Below are 19,244 nucleotides of genomic sequence, written 5' to 3'. Positions count from 1 at the left end.
AGGAGATGGCAGATGAATTGAACAGATATTTTGCATCGGGCTTCATTATTGAGGATACAAGTAACATTCCAGTATTAGCTGTAAATCAGGAAATGGAAGGGAGGGAGGAACTCAAGAAAAATTACAATCACCAGGGAAGTGGTACTGAACAAATTGTTGGAGCTGTGGGCTGACAAGTTCCCGAGTCCTGATGGACTTCATCCCAGGGTGTGAAAAAATAGCGGCTAGTGGGATAGTTCATGCGTTGCTTTTAATTTTCCAAAATTCCCTAGATTCGGGGAAAGTTCCGTTAGATTGGAAACTAGCAAATGTAACTCCTTTATTCAAAAAGGGAGGGAGACAGAAAGCAGGAAACTACAGGCCAGTTAGCTTAACATCTGTCTTAGGGAAACTGTTAGAAGCTATTATTAAAGATGTTATAGCAGGGCATTTAGAAAAGTTCAAGGTAATCAGGCAGAATCAACATGGTTTTGTGAAAAGGAAATCATGTTTAACAAATTTATTGGAGTTCTTTGAGGGAGTTACATGTGCTCTAGATAAAGGGGAACTGGTGGATATATTGTACTTGTTATTTTCCAGAAGGCATTTGATAAGGTACCACATCAAAGGTTATTGCAGAAAATGAATCGTGTACCGGGACCTGGATGCTGATGTTGGCTGGAGTAGCGCTGCCTTCTGATCCGGAGCATTCCTAAATGATCACTGTAATAATAAATGCTGTAGGGGGTAACATATTGGCATGGATAGAAGATTGGCTAGCTAACAGGAAACAGAGAGTAGGCATAAATGGGTCATTTTCTGGTTGGCAAGATGTAACGAATGGTGTGCCACAGGGATCTGTGCTGGGGCCTCAACTTTTTACAATTTACATAAATGACTTAGATGAAGGAACCAAAGGTATGGTTGCTAAATTGCTGATGGCACAGAGATAGGTAGGAAAGTAACTTCTGAAGAGGGCAGAAGGAGGCTGCAAAGGGATATAGATGGGTTGTGAGTGGGCAAAGACCTGGCAACTGGAGTATAAGTTGGAAAGTGTGTAACTGTCCACTTTGGTAGGAAGAATAAAAAAGAAGCATTTATCTAAATGGTGAGAGATTGCAGAGCTCTGAGATGCCGAGGAATCTGGGTGTCCTAGTGCATGAATTGCAAAAGGTTAGTATGCAGGTACAGCACGTAATTAGGAAAGCTAATAGAATGTTATCGTTTATCGCGAGGGCAATTGAATACAAAAGTAGGGAGATTATGCTTCAACTATACAGGGCATTGGTGACACCACATCTGGAGTACTGTGTACGGTACTGGTCTCCTTATTTGAAGAAGGACATAAATGCGTTGGAGGCAGTACGGAGAAGGTTTACTAGACTAATGCCTGGAATGGGCGGGCTGTCTTATGATGAAAGATTGGACAGGCTAGGCTTGTAACCACTGGAAATTAGAAGAGTAAGAGGAAACTTGATTGAAATACAAGATCCTGAGGGGTCTTGACTGGGTGGATGTACAAAGGATGCTCCCCCTTGTGGGACAATATAGAACCACGGTCACTGTTTATAAGTAAGAGGTCGCTCATTTAAGACAAAGATGAGGAGAAATCTTTTCTCTCAGAGGGTCATGAGTCTTTGGAATTCTCTTCCTCAAAAAGGTGGTGGAAGCAGAGTCTTTGAATATTTTTAAGGCAGAGGCAGATAGATTCTTGATAAGCAAGGGGGTGAAAGGTTATCGGGGGTAGGTGGCCATGTGGAGTAATCAGTTCACCCATGAACTTACTGAATAGCGGAGCAGGCTCGAAGGGCCGAGTGGCCTACTCCTGCTCCTAATTCGTATGTTTGTATGTTCATATTATATGGAGTTGTGGGCAACAACTGGAGTCTTCTGTTTAAATTAGAAAACCTAGATCAAGGTGCAAGGCCCATAGTGCAGGATACAAGCCATCGAAAGGAAGACAAAATAAGGCAAGTGATCTTGATAGCATTTGCATTTTAACAGTTGCCTGTAGATTGTAGGGAGGTAGAGTGCCTGAGTGTTGAACGAGCTTAACAGAAGGTCCTCAAAAACTGTTCCTGGTGTACCAAGAGACCACTGTCCATCAAGTGATTAGCTGAACACAGATGCCCATTCATAATAAACAGTTTTTAAAATAAACTTTACACCTTCAACTATAACTTGTGTATACAATACTTACTGTAACTCAAAACTAATTCATTGTGCGACATGCTGCAACTAGTTTTGATGTGATAAAGAGCTACATAAATGCAAGTATTACTTATAATTTTGTGCACCTCAAATTATATAGCACAACACGCTTGTCCGACTATCACATTATGCTTTCTGGACCTAAAGCAGTCCGCCTCTTACCAGTTGAATCTGGTTTTTCACGTGCACTCTCATTTGTCCCAGCAGAGGTCAAACCTTGAACCAACTCCTCTGACGTTCCCGGTGCTGTCATGGTAACAGCCACTCCTATGACCTCATCCACACAAGTCTCCAGCAGCTCTTTGGTATCTAATATGTCTGTTTTCTGCATGCTGCGAATGACAGGAAAATCAGCAACACCGTCTTAAGCAATGCTTCAGTACTCGAACGTTCAGGCAGTTTCAAGATTTTGAATGAACACCCACATGCATGTAAGCCACAGAAGAAGAAAGCAATTTCATGACCACCGCCATTGATTTTTCAGCCAGCTTAATTCAGGTTCAATTGCTTTTGTTAACCCTTTGAGTACTGAATGAAACTTCAAAATTTCAACAGGTGCACAAATATTTGATGGTACACCCTTGGGGAAGGCAGCCTTCCTCCTGGCTCATTCCTGTTCTAAAAGTAGCTTTGCAACAAAGGTAACATTTCAAGACAACCATTTCCTGACAAAAGGTCATCAACCTGAAACGTTAGCTTTGTTTTTCTCTTAAGTGTTTCCAGTATTTTCAGTGTTTATTCGAGATTTCCAGTATCTGCAGTATTTAGTTTCTGTCGATTTTTTTGTAGGTTACACTTTGTAGCAAAAATGCCACCATAGTGCTCAAAGGGTTGGTAACCATTAAAGGGGTACTGCCATGAGATGGTCATAAAGAGTTATTTGGGGTGGGGGGGCGGGAGAAAGAGAGAGTCAGGAGAGCCTTGCTGCATTGTATTCAAGCTGAATTTAGTGAGCCCACCGCGGATCCCAGCCCCGGACCTGGAAGTGGATGCCATTCCCACTAGTCACATGGGCGGCCAGCCCACCACGATCACTTGGTGGGCGGCCACTCTGCACAATGGAGGCCCAAAGTACGACTATCTTCCTCTTTCCACTTGCAGGTTAAAAGGATCCAATAACAGAAGGGAGACAGGCCAGGACGGATTTCTGGGTGAACGCTTTAGACGTGATTTTCTGTCTTCCCCCCCCCCCCACCCCATGCTACCATTCCCGCTCCAAACAGTCACACTAAATTCAGCCCTTCGTGTGTAACTAATGCAGTAATGTACCTTCTGACCAGTATCTTATTGTTAGGAGATTGGCAGAACATTACTTCCTCACAAATCTCATGAACACTGTATCCTTTTAAATACTGAGTCAAAAGTCAAATGGCCGATTTGGTTGTGTTACAATCATTGATGCTTCCATTAGCTTATTGGCAATGGTGGAGGCAACAACTACTTAAAGCATCACGGCCAACAATTTGAGATTTCAAGGAAAAAATGCACAGAATCAAAGAACTTGACCCCCAAACCACCGGCAAAAACTCCTGGAATAAAGTCTCAGAATCGAATTTTACTTTGAGTCATTGGAAACCGCTGAGCCCCGTCAATCAGTTGCTCAATTCACCAGTTAAAATCACGTGATTGAAACTATTTTTAGCACGAGCCCAAGGAGCCACAGGTAGATGCACAGTCACTAATTAGCCTTATTGTCCAATGCAGTTGTCCCACACTTTATTAGTCACATCACAGGCATGTAGCAAACGTTCAACAATAAAGTGTACCTTCATCCTAGGCCATGGCCATGCCAAGAGTCATCGTTTAACCTCAGAGAGGTATAAGCACTTGCATCTGTTTTTGCACAATTATGTGAGAATCCTTACCTGCTTCAGTTACAACAGATGGAAGATCAGATTTTCAACAACCTTTAAAGCATTTCTGAAAATGAGACATTAAAATTGCTATCTCTCTACAATTTCTATAATGCAAAAACCTCTGAATAGGCAGCACAATACATAATCCATCAGCACACTGCGCCACTGTGGTAGGGCACAATTGGTGGGGAGTTCGGATTTTCAAAGCAGCGTCAAGGGAGGCACTGAGATAAGAGCAATTGGAGGAAGAGAATAAAATAAATTGATGCAAGAGCAGTGCCCTCCCAGGCTCACGATGTAAACATATCAGAGTCATATGGAGGAACACAAACTGAAAGATTTAATTCCCAGTCAGTGTTGAGTTTGCTGATCTTAGTCGGGAAGGATCGGCAGCACAAAACGGACACCATATTCCATTTCAGACCCCCGAAACAGGCCTGAATGGCCTTCTTCTGTGCTATAAGATTCCATGATTCTAAAGCGTGGACACCTCTACACTGATGTAGAATAAGCTTTCTCCAGCTAAACATCATCAAGACTTACATCATCCTGTTCAGCCCTCATCCCCCTGTGCAGTGCCTAAAGAGAGACATTCTAACCCCGTGTAACAATGCCAAGTTAAAGGCGCAATATTATTGAAAGCTTTTGTTTTCATATAAAATAGTTAACAGTCCATATTAAAGAGGGATGATTAGTCAGTGTAATTATTCCATACACTATCTAAAATGTTATTGGTCATGAAAATGCTACACAATACAATTCGTTCGAAGACTTCCTTGAAAAAAATAACCTTCATTCAAGTAGGAAAAAAATAAATTGTAGCCTTTTAAGTGCACATTCTCTTTTCTCCTTCAATTTTAGCCTTCACTACCAAATCCTTGCTTGGGGAATTCAGAGTGGAAACATCAGTAAGCAGACACTTAAAGTGCTAATGGGGGACCTTACGGTTGTACGTCTGCCTCTCGGCAGTGACTGCATCCCATTTTCCATTCATTTTATAAAATAGATTTTCTGATCATCAAGGCTTGACAGCAGAAATCATATGATAGAGAGCACATGAATAAAGCCTTCAATAATGAGATTGCTACAGATTTAGTGCCTGAAGGCAACAATTTCGAACCGCATCTTCAGATTTAAAAAATCAAAATATGTCTAAATTTTAAACAACTTTTGCTTCTATTCCTTTAAACCATCAACTGCCTCATGGCCACGGAGTTTAATAAAGATTTTGTTCAGGGCGAATTATCTTGCTGGGAAAAGGATTTGTAACCTCGCTACAAAGACAGAAAATGCGCACAATCGCCAGCACCTGAAAGAGAAAGACTGGCTAACAAAAATGTCATAGAGGGAATGGTCCCTCCAGAAAGCCGAGAGGGGACAGGAATTCAAGAATTCTGATCAAGGATCACGATCAAATTATTAGCCTGTCTTTACCTTCAGGCTTGCTGTGGCTGGTTTTGAAAATACAAAATTTATAGAGTATTTTCCGAACTAGCTCCATTATTTTCTTTGAGATGTTGGCTGCAGCACTGGATCATTCATCACACAAACATGGGGCATAGGTTCATGAGGGAACTAGATGTTCTTGCAAACCTTGCTGTTCAACAGACAGTCAGCGCTCCAAAGGTGAGAAACTAAGGATCTATCATGGGCGGCAGTGATGAAGATCTGTCCACAAGGCGAGGCTGGCCAAATGGCTCATCGATGATGAAGGGTCTGTTCAGCCGGAATGGCAGAACACTCAACACATGCAGGAGTGGAGAAACGAAAGAAGAGGCAGGATTATTTATAAATGCGTTCAACTGGGAAGGGCAGGGGAAAAGAGAAAAATAAAACTGTTTGCGTGTTTCATCACCCCCTCAAGAATATCTGTTCAAACCATTTCTCAAATAAAATTCAGCAAACGGAAATGAAACCCAAGCCTCAATGGTGAAAGCATTGAATCCTGCAAGGCACCAGTCAAACTGCTTCTTAATGTAATGTTGATATTGTGAGATTGTAGCACTGGGATTTGGTTGTTTCTCTACAAATGCATGACTGAACTGATTCATATGAATGGACTGCAAAGTCCTAGAGCATTTAAAAAAAAAAGTTGGATGACCCAAATACATATTTAAGAAGAAAATTGCTGTACGTTACAGTCATATACTTCCCCCAAAAAACAGTCAGTTCGCAACGCCTTATCATGGATATTTGTGTCTGGTTTTTATCAGTCTGAAGGAGTGGGATGTGTATGCAAGTTCTCTCACCTACTGGTACAGCAAAAGAAGGGGGGAGGATTTTCTTGCATATATTCAATGAAGTGAAATTCCTAGAAGAAATCCCTCCGACAAATGTATTCAATTTCAGATGCAAAAACTCAAAAGGCACACAAACCAACGTGCGTTCTCTTTTAGTACACTCAGCACTGTATAGCATCCTGCAAATAAATGAGTTGTGTTGTCGAAATCTATTCATTTCCTTTGCTCCCTGCTAAAGCGCTTGATACTTGCTGACTATATAGGAAGCGGCAGGCCTCCATCATCTTGTCCAAGTGGCCATTCTTGTGTTACATCACAGAGGAGGTCATTCGAACCATCGAGTCCCTGCTCCCTGCAAGAGCAACTCAGCTAGTCCCACTCCGCTGCCCTTTCCCCATGGCCCTGCAATTTTTCTTCCCTTCAGGTGCTTATCCAATTCCCTTTTGAAGGACTTGATTGAATCTGCCTCCACCACGCACTCGGGCAGTGCATTCCAGATTGTAACCACTCGCTGCCAATCACCTTAAATCTGGTTCTCAACCCTTCTGCCAGTGGGAACAGTTTCTCCTTTCTGCTCTGTCCAGACCCCTCATGATTTTGAGCACTGCCATCAAATCTCCCCTCAACCTTCTCTTCTCTAAGGAGAATAATCCCAGCTTTTCCATTCTACAAAGAACAAAGATAATTACAGCACAGGAACAGGCCCTTCGGCCCTCCAAGCCTGCGCCGATCCAGATCCTCTCTCTAAACATGTCGCCTATTTTCTAAGCTTCTGTATCTCTTTTCTTCCTGCCCATTCATGTATCTGTCTAGATACATCTTAAAAGACTCCATCGTGCCCGCATCTACCACCTCCGCTGGCAATGCGTTCCAGGTGCCCACCACCCTCTGCGTAAAGAACTTTCCACGCATATCCCCCCTAAACTTTTCCCCTTTCACTTTGAACTCGTGTCCTCTAGTAATTGAAACCCCCACTCTGGTAAAAAGCTTCTCGCTATCCACCCTGTCTATACCTCTCATGATTTTGTACACCTCAATCAGGTCCCCCCTCAACCTCCGTCTTTCTAATGAAAATAATCCTAATCTACTCAACCTCTCTTCATAGCTAGCGCCCTCCATACCAGGCAACATCCTGGTGAACCTCCTCTGCACCCTTTCCAAAGCATCCACATCCTTTTGATAATGTGGCGACCAGAACTGTACGCAGTATTCCAAATGTGGCCGAACCAAAGTCCTATACAACTGTAACATGACCTGCCAACTCTTGTACTCAATGCCCCGTCCGATGAAAGAAAGCATGCCGTATGCCTTCTTGACCACTCTATTTACCTGCGTTGCCACCTTCAGGGAACAGTGGACCTGAACACCCAAATCTCTCTGGACATCAATTTTCCCCAGGACTTTTCCATTTACTGTATAGTTCACTCTTGAATTGGATCTTCCAAAATGCATCACCTCGCATTTGCCCTGATTGAACTCCATCTGCCATTTCTCTGCCCAACTCTCCAATCTATCTATATTCTGCTGTATTCTCTGACAGTCCCCTTCACTATCTGCTACTCCACCAATCTTAGTGTCGTCTGCAAATTTGCTAATCAGTCCACCTATACTTTCCTCCAAATCATTAATGTATATCACAAACAACAGTGGTCCCAGCACGGATCCCTGTGGAACACCACTGGTCACACGTCTCCATTTTGAGAAACTCCCTTCTACTGCTACTCTCTGTCTCCTGTTGCCCAGCCAGTTCTTTATCCATCTAGCTAGTACACCTTGGACCCCAAGCGCCTTCACTTTCTCCATCAGCCTGCCATGGGGAACCTTATCAAACGCCTTACTGAAGTCCATGTATATGACATCGACAGCCCTTCCCTCATCAATCAACTTTGTCACTTCCTCAAAGAATTCTATTAAGTTGGTTAGACATGACCTTCCCTGCACAAAACCATGTTGCCTATCACTGATGAGCCCATTTTCTTCCAAATGGGAATAGATCCTATCCCTCAGTATCTTCTCCAGCAGCTTCCCTACCACTGACGTCAGGCTCACCGGTCTATAATTTCCTGGATTATCCCTGCTACCCTTCTTAAACAAGGGGACAACATTAGCAATTCTCCAGTCCTCCGGGACCTCACCCGTGTTTAAGGATGCTGCAAAGATATCTGTTAAGGCCCCAGCTATTTCCTCTCTCGCTTCCCTCAGTAACCTGGGATAGATCCCATCCGGACCTGGGGACTTGTCCACCTTAATGCCCTTTAGAATACCCAACACTTCCTCCCTCCTTATGCCGACTTGACCTAGAGTAATCAAACATCTGTTCCTAACCTCAACATCCGTCATGTCCCTCTCCTCGGTGAATACCGATGCAAAGTACTCGTTTAGAATCTCACCCATTTTCTCTGAGTCCAAGCATAACATTCCTCCTTTGTCCTTTAGTGGGCCAATCCTTTCTCTAGTTACCCTCTTTCTCCTTATATATGAATAAAAGGCTTTGGGATTTTCCTTAACCCTGTTTGCTAAAGATATTTCATGACCCCTTTTAGCCCTCTTAATTCCTCGTTTCAGATTGGTCCTACATTCCTGATATTCTTTCAAAGCTTCGTCTTTCATCAGCCGCCTAGACCTTATGTATGCTTCCTTTTTCCTCTTAGCTAGTCTCACAATTTCACCTGTCATCCATGGTTCCCTAATCTTGCCATTTCTATCCCTCATTTTCACAGGAACATGTCTCTCCTGCACGCTAATCAACCTCTCTTTAAAAGCCTCCCACATATCACATGTGGATTTACCTTCAAACAGCTGCTCCCAATCTACATTTCCCAGCTCCTGCCGAATTTTGGTATAGTTGGCCTTCCCCCAATTTAGCACTCTTCCTTTAGGACCACTCTCGTCTTTGTCCATGAGTATTTTAAAGCTTACGGAATTGTGATCACTATTCCCAAACAACAACCTGGCCGGGCTCATTCCCCAACACCAGGTCCAGTATGGCCCCTTCCCGAGTTGGACTATTTACATACTGCTCTAGAAAACCCTCCTGGATGCTCCTTACAAATTCTGCTCCATCTGGACCTCTAACATTAAGCGAATCCCAGTCAATGTTGGGAAAATTAAAATCTCCTATCACCACCACCCTGTTGCTCCTACATCTTTCCATAATCTGTTTACATATTTGTACCTCTATCTCACGCTCGCTGTTGGGAGGCCTGTAGTACAGCCCCAACATTGTTACCGCACCCTTCCTATTTCTGAGTTCTGTCCATATTGCCTCACTGCTCGAGTCCTCCATAGTGCCCTCCTTCAGCACAGCTGTGATATCCTCTTTGACCAGTAATGCAACTCCTCCACCCCTTTTACCTCCCTCTCTATCCCGCCTGAAGCATCGATATCCTGGGATATTTAGTTGCCAAACATGCCCTTCCCTCAACCAAGTCTCAGTAATAGCAATAACATCATACTCCCAGGTACTAATCCAAGCCCTAAGTTCATCTGCCTTACCAACTACACTTCTTGCATTAAAGCAAATGCACCTCAGACCACCAGTCCCTTTATATTCATCATCTGCTCCCTGCCTGCTCTTCCCCTTAGTCACACTGACTTCATTATCTAGTTTCTTACAGGCTTTTGTTACTACCTCCTCACTGTCAACTGACCTCAATTGGTTCCCATCCCCCTGCCACATTAGTTTAAACCCTCCCCAACAGCGTTAGCAAAAGCACCTCCAAGGACATTGGTTCCAGTCCGGCCCAGGTGTAGACCGTCCAATTTGTAATAATCCCACCTCCCCCAGAACCGGTCCCAATGTCCCAAAAATCTGAACCCCTCCTTCCTGCACCATCTCTCAAGCCACGCATTCATCCTGACTATTCTTTCATTTTTACTCTGACTATCACGTGGCACTGGTAGTAATCCTGAGATTACTGAAGTCTCTCATTGCTGGAACCATTCTTGTAAATCTTTTCTGCATCCTCTCTAAAGCATTCACATCCTTCCTAAAGTGCAGTGCCCAGAATTGGACACAATACTTCAGTTGAGGCCGAAATATTGTTTATAATTTATAATACACGATTAATGGGAAAGTACTGAAGTGTAGAGGAAGTGAATGTCCACAGATCCCTGAAGGTAGCAGGACAGGTCAATAAGGTGGTGAAGAAGGCATATGGAATCCTTTCCTTTATTAGCCGAGGTATAGAATATAAGAGCAGGGAGGTTATGCTGGAACTGTATAACTCATTGGTTAGGCCACAACTTGAGTACTGTGTGCAGTTCTGGTCACCTCATTACAGAAAGGATGTAATTGCACTAGGGAGGGTACACAGGAGATTTACGAGGATGTTGCCAGGACTAGAAAAATGCAGCTATGAGGAAAGATTGGATAGGCTGGGGTTGTTCTCCTTGGAACAGAGAAGGTTGAGGGGAGATCTGATTGAAATGTACAAAATTTTGGAGGGGCCTGGAGAGAGTGGAGGTGAAGGATCTATTCAGCTTAGCAGAGAGGTCAGTGATGAGGGAGCATAGATTTAAAGTGATTGGTAGAAAAATTAGAGGGGAGATGAGGAAAATGTTTTTCACCCAGAGGGTGATGGGGGTCTGGAACTCACTGCCTGAAAGGGTAGTTGAGGCAGAAACCCTCAACTCATTCAAAAGGAGTCTGGATATGCACCTCAAGTGCCGTAATCTGCACAGCTAAGGACCAAATGCTGGAAGGTGGGATTAGAATAGGTGGATCGTTTTTTTGGCCGGCACAGACACGATGGGCCAAGTGGCCTCTTTCTGTGCCTTAAACTTTCAATGATTCTAACTTATCACAATTTTCTTGCTTTTGCCCTACTCCAGAGACTTGAGCACAAAAATCTCGGCTGCCACTCCAGTGCAGTACTGAGGGAGTGCTGCACTGTCAGAGATGCCATCTTTTGGATGAGACATCAAACCGAGGTCCTGACTACTCTCTGAAGTGGATGTAAAAAAAATCTCATGACTCCGTCTCAAAGAGAAAGGGAGGGATCTCAGGAGTCCTGGCCAATATTTACCCCTTAACTAACATCGCTAAAACAGATTTTCTGGTAATTTTCTCATTGTTGTTTGTGGGAGCTTGCTGTGCACAAATTGCCATGTTTCCTACATTATAACAGTGACAACACTATTTTATTGGCTGTTAAGCACTTTGGCATATCTTGAGGTTATAAAGACACTATAAATGCAAGTCTTTTTTTTTTAAAGTGTAGGTTGCATCACTAAATTGCCCTCCAGAGTCAACCACATTGCTAAGGAAGGCAGACATTAGTGAACCAGATGGGTTTTTACAACAATTGACAATGGTTTCGTGGTCACCATTAGACTAGCTTTTAATTCCAGATTTTATTAATTGAATTCAAATTTCGAATCCATGTCTCCGCAGCATTGGCCTAGGCCTCTGCATTACTAGTCCAGTGACACTACCACTACGCTACCGCCTGGGTGGCAAGCTAAAAATTCAAATTGGGAATGAACATGGAACCTTTTCCCCGATAAAACAAATATGTCTGTGGAATAAACTGCAAAGGGTGAAGCAAAAATTATAAGTGTGTTCAAGCAACAAGTAAATGTGATTCTGAAGAGACGAGACTGAGTGACTGAGAGAAGGGCTGGGTTCAGGTCAGCTAAAATGTAACAGGCTTGTGGCATTGAATGGCCTTTTCTAACAAAACTCGCATGCATGGGTGTCTAACCTGTGGCCTTGGGGCGACATGCAGATCCAAACAATCCAAAGCCCTCAAAGCCCAGGCAAGTCAGACCAATTCTCAATAAAAATCTCTTACGTGTTGGTTTGTGCTTATTGAATTTTTCAGGCCCTAGGGTTTTGGAAAGACAGCTTTTAGTGCTGTTGCCTCATGGATGATAAATCTTAAAATCAGAACACCATGAATAGGTAGAATCAGTATTCTTGAGATGCATGGAAAGTCACCCAAAAATAAGCTAAAGCTTGCATTTTCTTGCCCAAATGATACAGTTTTTCAGTAGAAGAAATACAGAACAGTAACAGAATATGGTTATAAAAATGCACTTTATAGATGCCAAACAATCTCATCACACTAACACGGCTCAATATTAGAAACAAAATTAAAGCCAAAACAGTATTGATTTACAATTCCAAAAACCTCGAAAAAGACAGCATCAATAAGAGCAAAATGGGATCAATAAGGACATTTGATCTGTATATACCAGGCACAGTTAATATGATCTTGGGTAGTAAAGTACTCCAATATGTGCATCACCCAGCTCCTGTACAGATACACCACATCAACTACTTTTTGCTCTTTCCGAAGCCCTTAATTCCCTTTACGAAAACAAAAACACCACCATAGCCAATATTGTATTGCTGCATGACGGGCTTTGGGTCCAAATTAACAGGGGTGTGGAAAGCAGTCGGCTTCTCTTCTGAAGCGTGCAGTCCTGTGGATATACTCACTGCTGCACGAGATGCAGCCTCAACATTCAACATCCCTTAAAAAAAAATTATAAACAAAGCCTCTGATGGCAAAATAAGAATGAAAAATAGCACCCAGCAGTATTCCTGCACTGCTTCATCTGGGGGTGGTGGGGGGGGGGGGGAAGGGTTGAAGTACTAATCCCCTGCATTCAAGCGTCAAAAAAGCATTTCTTTTAAATAAAATAACACACCAGACATTTTGATGATAATTCCAGACATGGGGCGGGAGTGGGTGAAAAAAAGAGGCACAGACACTACCAAATGGAGGGCTGACAAATTACAATTTTCAAGAAACACACCTTTAAAGGGACATCAACACAGGACTAATATGGAGCCATTGCTATTTTTACTACTTTGCACATCTCTCCTGCTCAAAAAGAACAGAGATAGTACACATTCAATATTTTTTCCCAATTAAGAATCTCAATGCAGGCATGAACATTTAAGATAAGAATCCCTGACCTTTTTTCCCTTCAAAATCCAAACACGCTATTTTTGGAGTCTAGGGCTGGATGCACAAGACACAAAAAAAAGGGAGGGGCATGAAGATATTTGGCCACTGGATACAATTCTTTGCGGAGTTAAGTTATTCTCAAAACGAGTCTTGGGTTTTATGGGTGGGGGGGGGGGGGGGGGGTGATGGACATTATTAATGGGCACAAAGCTATTTTCTTCTGACAGAGCCAGTTGCTTCCTGCTCACCTGGTTTGAATGTAAATTGATGAGAAAAGAAAAGTGCATGCAGCATTCTTTAAGATAGGACTACATCACCAAGAGATTTCAATGAACATCCCTCTTTCCATCCCTCCCCGCCCCCCATCCTCTATTCAAGGCACTTGGTATATCATCACTGAATAGGCAGCAGCTCCTCTCCCCTAGTTTGCAGACATTGCATACTTATCACTGAGGAGAGACAACTCAAACGTCCTTTCCTTGAGCTGAGATTACAAAGGCTGGCATTGTTTTTACTCTGCTGCTGCGTTCTTCAGGTTATGCTCATAGACAAACTCAGTGAAGTTTCTGTCCGCTGCAATGGGCAGAGCCTGCGAGTTCCACAAACGTCCAGCGGGTTGGTAGTCATCAGCATGGGGCAGCCTGGACCGTGGGGCAGAGTTAGTGGTTAGAAACGGGTAGATGTGGATGGAAGTGGAAACACAAGGCTGCAAGAAGCATGAGGAAAGAGGGAGGAAGAGTGCAAGGCCACGGAGAGAGAGAGAGACAGGAAAGATTTAAAGCATTGAGATCTCCTCTAGCAGCTTCATACACTGTTACTGCAGTATTGATTTTCACTTTTAACTTTCTCAATGCAAAGTTATACAGTAAATGTGTAATGACTTGACTTCTCATAAACTGTGAATGGTAAATATTAGAAAACAGAACTTGTCCTTCACAACTATTTTTAAACGACTGTTTTATTCATTCCGGAATTCACTTCCTAAACCTCTGCGCCTCTCTCTCCTCCTTTAAGACTCGTGTCTAAACCCACTCCCATTGGCCTTCGGCTCCAAGTCAATTTCTTTTGTCTGATTACACTGCTGTGAAGTGTCTTGGGCTGTTTTACGATGTCAAAGGTGCCATATAAATGCAAGTTGTTGTTATATTTTAACTTTACTCAGGGCATTATTTAATCCCAACAGCCCAACTCCTGCAGAAGGGCCTCTATTACTTAACATTCAAATCCAAATCTCAGGTCCAACTAGACAGAGCTTTACAACTACATGTTTCAGCCACTAGGTGGAAGTGCTGCATCAAAATAATGTGTCAAACTATATCCCATCTTGGACACAGGGTCAGGGTGAGGGGTGGGGAGGAGGCGAGGAAATGTAGGCAGACCAAACGCACTTCAACTGCACCGCTTGATGACTGACGAAGGTACAATATTAGTGGTGGTTATGATCAAGGCCAAAAGAAAGTCAACACTGACAAATTATTCATTTGATTGAATCAGATCACTTGCCTGAACTAATGTTCCCGAAAATTCAAAAAAAAAAAAATTGCGTCATGCATAGAGGATTTGACTCAAAGAACAAAGAACAGTACAGCACAGGAACAGGCCATTCGGCCCTCCAAGCCTGCACCGATCTTGATGCCTGCCTAAACTAACACCTTCTGTACTTCCCTCTATTCCCATCCTATTCATATATTTGTCAAGATGCCTCTTAAACGTTGCTATCGTATCTGCTTCCACCATCTCCCCCGGCAGCAAGTTCCAGGCACTCACCACCCTCTGTGTAAAGAACTTGCCTCGCACATCCCCTCTAAAATTTGCCCCTCGCACCTTAAACCTATGTCCCCTAGTAACTGACTCTTCCACCCTGGGAAAAAGGTTCTGACTATTCACTCTGTCCATGCCACTCATAACTTTGTAAACCTCTATCATGTCGCCCCTCCACCTCCATCGTTCCAGTGAAAATGAGCAGTTGAGCAGAATTCAGGTTCCTGATACGATTGAGGTGCCACTGACTCTCAATAGCCATGACTGAGTGGTAGCACTCTCACTCTCAGAAATGCAAGATGAAACCTGGTAATATTACTATGAGTACCAGTTTATTTGATAGTTGTGAAAGAAAACTCAACCGAAACTGGACCAACCCTGGTTTAATGCAGAGTGTAGGAGGGAATGGCAGGAGCAGCAGCAGGCATACCGAAAAGTGAGGTGGCAGCCTGGTGAAGCTACAACACAGGACTACTTGCATGCCAAATAGCAGAAGCAGCATGTGATAGATAGTGATCCCACAACCAACATATCAGATCTAAGCTCTGAAGTCCTGCCGCATCCAGCCGTGAATGGTGGTGGACAATTAAACAACTAACAAGAGGAGGAGGCTCCACAAATATCCCCATCCTCAATGATGGGGGAGCCCAGCACATCAGAGCAAAAGACAAGGCTGAGGCAGTTGCATCCATCTTCAGCCAGGAGTGCCGAATGGACGATCCATCTCAGCCTCTTCCTGAGGTCCCAAGCATCACAGAGGCCAGTCTTCAGTCAATTCAATTCACTCCACGCGAAATCAAGAAATGGCTGAAGGCACTGGATACTGCAAGAGGCCACAGGCCCTGAAAACATTCCACCAATAGACTTGTGCTCCAGAACTAACTGCACCTCTAGCCAAACTGTTTCAATACAGCTACAACACTGGCATTTACCTGGCATTGTGGAAAATTTCCCAAGTATGCCCTATACACAAAAGCAGGACAAATCCAACCTGGCCAATAATCGCCCCATCAGTCTACTCTCGATCATCAGTAAAGTGATGGAAGGTGTCATCAACAGTGCCATCAAGCAGCACTTGCTTAGCAATAACCTGCTCAGTGACGCTCAGTTTGGGTTCCGCCAGGGCCACTTAACTCCTGACCTCATTACAGCCTTGGTTCAAACATGGACAAAAGAGCTGAACTCAAGAGGTGAGGTGAGAGTGACTGTCCCTGACATCAAGGCAGCATTTGAACGAGTATGGCATCAAGGAGCCCTAGCAAAACTAAGGTCAATGGGAATCAGGGGGAAAACCCTCCGCTGGCTGGAGTCATAGCTAGCACAAAGGAAGATGGTTGTGGCTGTTGGAGGTCAATCATCTCAGTCCCAGGACATCACTGCAGGAGTTCCTCAGGGTTGTGTCCTAGGCCCAACAATCTTCAGCTGCTTCAATGACCTTCCCTCCATCATAAGGTCAGAAGTGGGGATGTTCGCTGATAATTGCACAATGTTCAGCACCATTCGTGACTCTCAGATATTGAAGCAGCAAGACCAGGATAACATCCAAACTTGGGCCAAGTGGCAAGTAACATTCATGCCACACAAGTGCCAGGCAATGGCCATCTCAAACAAGACCCAGGGTGGTGCCAGTGTTGTAGCTGTAATAGAACAGTTTGGCTAGGGGCACGGTTAGTTCTGGAGCACAAATCTTCAGTACTATTGCCAGAATGTTGTCAGGGCCCACAGCCTTTGCAGTATCCAGTGCCTTCAGTCGTTACTTGATATCACGTGAAGTGAATCAGATTGGCTGAAGATTGCATCTGGGCTCTCCCATCTCCCCTTGACATTCAATGGCATTACCATCGCTGAATCCTCCACTATCATCTGGGAATTACCATTGACCAGAAACTGAACCGGACCAGCCACATAAATGCTGTGGCTACAAGAGCAGGTCAGAGGCTGGAAATTCTGCGGGGAGTAACTCACCTGTCCACCATCTACAAGGCACAAGTCAGGAGTGTGATGAAATACTCTCCATTTGCCTGGATGGGTGCAGTTCCAACAACACTCAAGAAACTCAACACCAGCCAGGACAAAGCAGCCCGCTTGATTGGCACCCCACCCATCACCTTCAACATTCACTCACTTCACCACTAACGCACAGTGGCAGCAAAGTTTACCATCAACAAGATGCACTGCAGCAACTCACCAAGGCTCCTTCCAAACCCGCAACCTCTACCACCTAGAAGAACAAGGGCAGCAGATAAATAGGAACACCACTGCCTGCAAGTTCCCCTCCAAGCCACACACCATCCTGATTTGGAACTATATCGCCATTCCTTCACTGTCGCTGGGTCAAAATCCTGGAACTCCCTTCTCAACAGCACTGTGGGTGTACCTACCCCACATGGACTGCAGCGGTTCAAGAAGGCAGCTCACCACCACCTTCTCAAGGGCAATTAGGGATGGGCAATAAATACTGGCCTAGTCAGCGATGCCCACTTCCCATGAATGAATAAAAAAAAACATACGAGCAAACACATCAGTGCTTCAAGTCAGTTTTTCTGGACAATATTTACCCCTCAACTATTGTCACAGTGGTCATTATTACAGTGCTGTTTGTGGGAGCTTGCTGTGCACAAAATTAGCTGCCACATTTCCTACATAACAGTGTCTACACTTCATAAGTGCTTCAATGGCTGTAAAGCGTTTTGGGTTGTCCTGAGGGCATGAAAGATGTTATATAAACCATCGAATGGTTATGGCACAGAAGGAGGCCATTCAACCTGTCGTGTCTATGCCAGCTCTCTGCAAGAGGAACACACCTAGTCCCAATCCCCTACCCTTTCTCCATAGCCCTGCAAATTTTCTCTCTTCAGATAATTATCCAATTCGCTTTTGAAAGTCACGATTGAATCAGCCTCCACCACACTCTCAGGCAGTGCATTCCAGATCCTAACCAATTGCTGCGTAAAAATGTTTTTCCTCAGTTTGGTTCTTTTGTCATTCAACTTAAATCAGTGTCCCCTGGTTCTCGACACTTCTGCCAATCTGAACAGTTTTCTCTCCATCTACTTTGTCCAGACCCCGGTGATTTTGAATGCTTCTATCAAATCTCCTCTCAACCTTCCCTTCTCTAAGGAGAGTAAACCCAGCTTCTCCAATCTATCCACATAACTCAAGTCCCTCATCCCTGGAATCATTCTCGTAAATCTTTTCTGAACCCTCTCTAATGCTTTCACATCATTTCTAAAGTGCAGTGCCCAGGATTGGACACACTACATCAGTTGAGGCCGACCCAGTGTTTTATGAAAGTTCACCATAACTAAATGCAAGTCTTTCTTTTTTTCCCCATCTGTAGTTTTTTTTTTTGTTCATAACCCATTATTCTGTATGTGCCTGGGGAGCTGCAGAAATTCAAATATAAATAAATTATATGACAGTACAATGATGCACTGTGTGCATTCCATGTGGAATTAAGAGATATCGATGCTTTAAAAATGAATATGTGAAAGAAAATATGAAGATCAAGTGCAGGATTATTGAAGAGCAATGGCGAAAGTATAGAACGAACAATGCACAGTCGACAGTGAGACACATAACATTCAGAGAACTCAGGATGATAACTAAGCATAATTTTACGATTTACCTTACAATCATTTAGGAGGAAAGCTCATCACACTTGACTTTTAAAAGCTACGGCTCCAACTCTGCCAGTCAGTCTTCAGTGTTGCCACAGAGCAAAAAGGCCATTTTTTTCTTCATGCAGTTATCACTTCAGAGCAGAGTAAAGCAGAGAAAGCGTCGACATGCAATGTTAGCAACAGGGCTCATTGCCTTCTTGAAAGCGCCTCACTCACTCCTTCCAAATAAATCCATGAGCAGTAGGAGTATTTCCTTCTAATAATGCGATATAATCCCCACAGAAGAGATAATGGAATTGACCCAGGAATGTTATTTTATTTTATTAAACCGCTGGACCTGCCAGTAACTCTCAAATATAAACAAGTATTTGCAATGGCTACTGTCAGTAGAGGTTTTAGATTAATGCTACCTACTCAATAATAGATAGCAGTGTGAGTGCTAAGGAAGCATAGAACACCACGACTGGGATTAGAAGACATCATAAACCTCTAGAATGAAGGTTCAGCTGTGAAGGAGCATCTCAACTCAAGATGGAATTACTATCTTTTTAATTCTCGTCAATTGAGATATTAATGCAACCATTTGATTTACATGAGTGACAGCTTTAAAAGTAGAATATTTCTGGTTTAATTTTTTTTTTTGGAGGGCTATGA

General features: G+C 43.5%; 1 protein-coding gene across 4 annotated transcripts in view; it reads right to left on the bottom strand.

Moving 5' to 3' along the window:
* Window positions 1-19,244, bottom strand: part of epb41l5 (erythrocyte membrane protein band 4.1 like 5) — a 169,204-nt gene that overhangs the window by 32,014 nt on the left and 117,946 nt on the right. For 3 of the 4 annotated variants that reach the window (XM_068034882.1, XM_068034883.1, XM_068034884.1), the window contains exon 16: window positions 2,353-2,522. In XM_068034882.1, coding sequence (XP_067890983.1) covers window positions 2,353-2,522 — 170 coding nt within the window. Of the gene's footprint in view, window positions 1-2,352; window positions 2,523-12,307; window positions 13,848-19,244 lie in introns of those variants that run through there. The other variant, XM_068034885.1, reaches the window with a different exon arrangement.

This window comes from Heterodontus francisci, chromosome 7, assembly GCF_036365525.1.
Source record: "Heterodontus francisci isolate sHetFra1 chromosome 7, sHetFra1.hap1, whole genome shotgun sequence".
Lineage (NCBI taxonomy): Eukaryota > Metazoa > Chordata > Chondrichthyes > Heterodontiformes > Heterodontidae > Heterodontus > Heterodontus francisci.
Note: the sequence above shows the minus strand (reverse complement) of the source record. Positions and strands in the feature narration are given on the sequence as shown.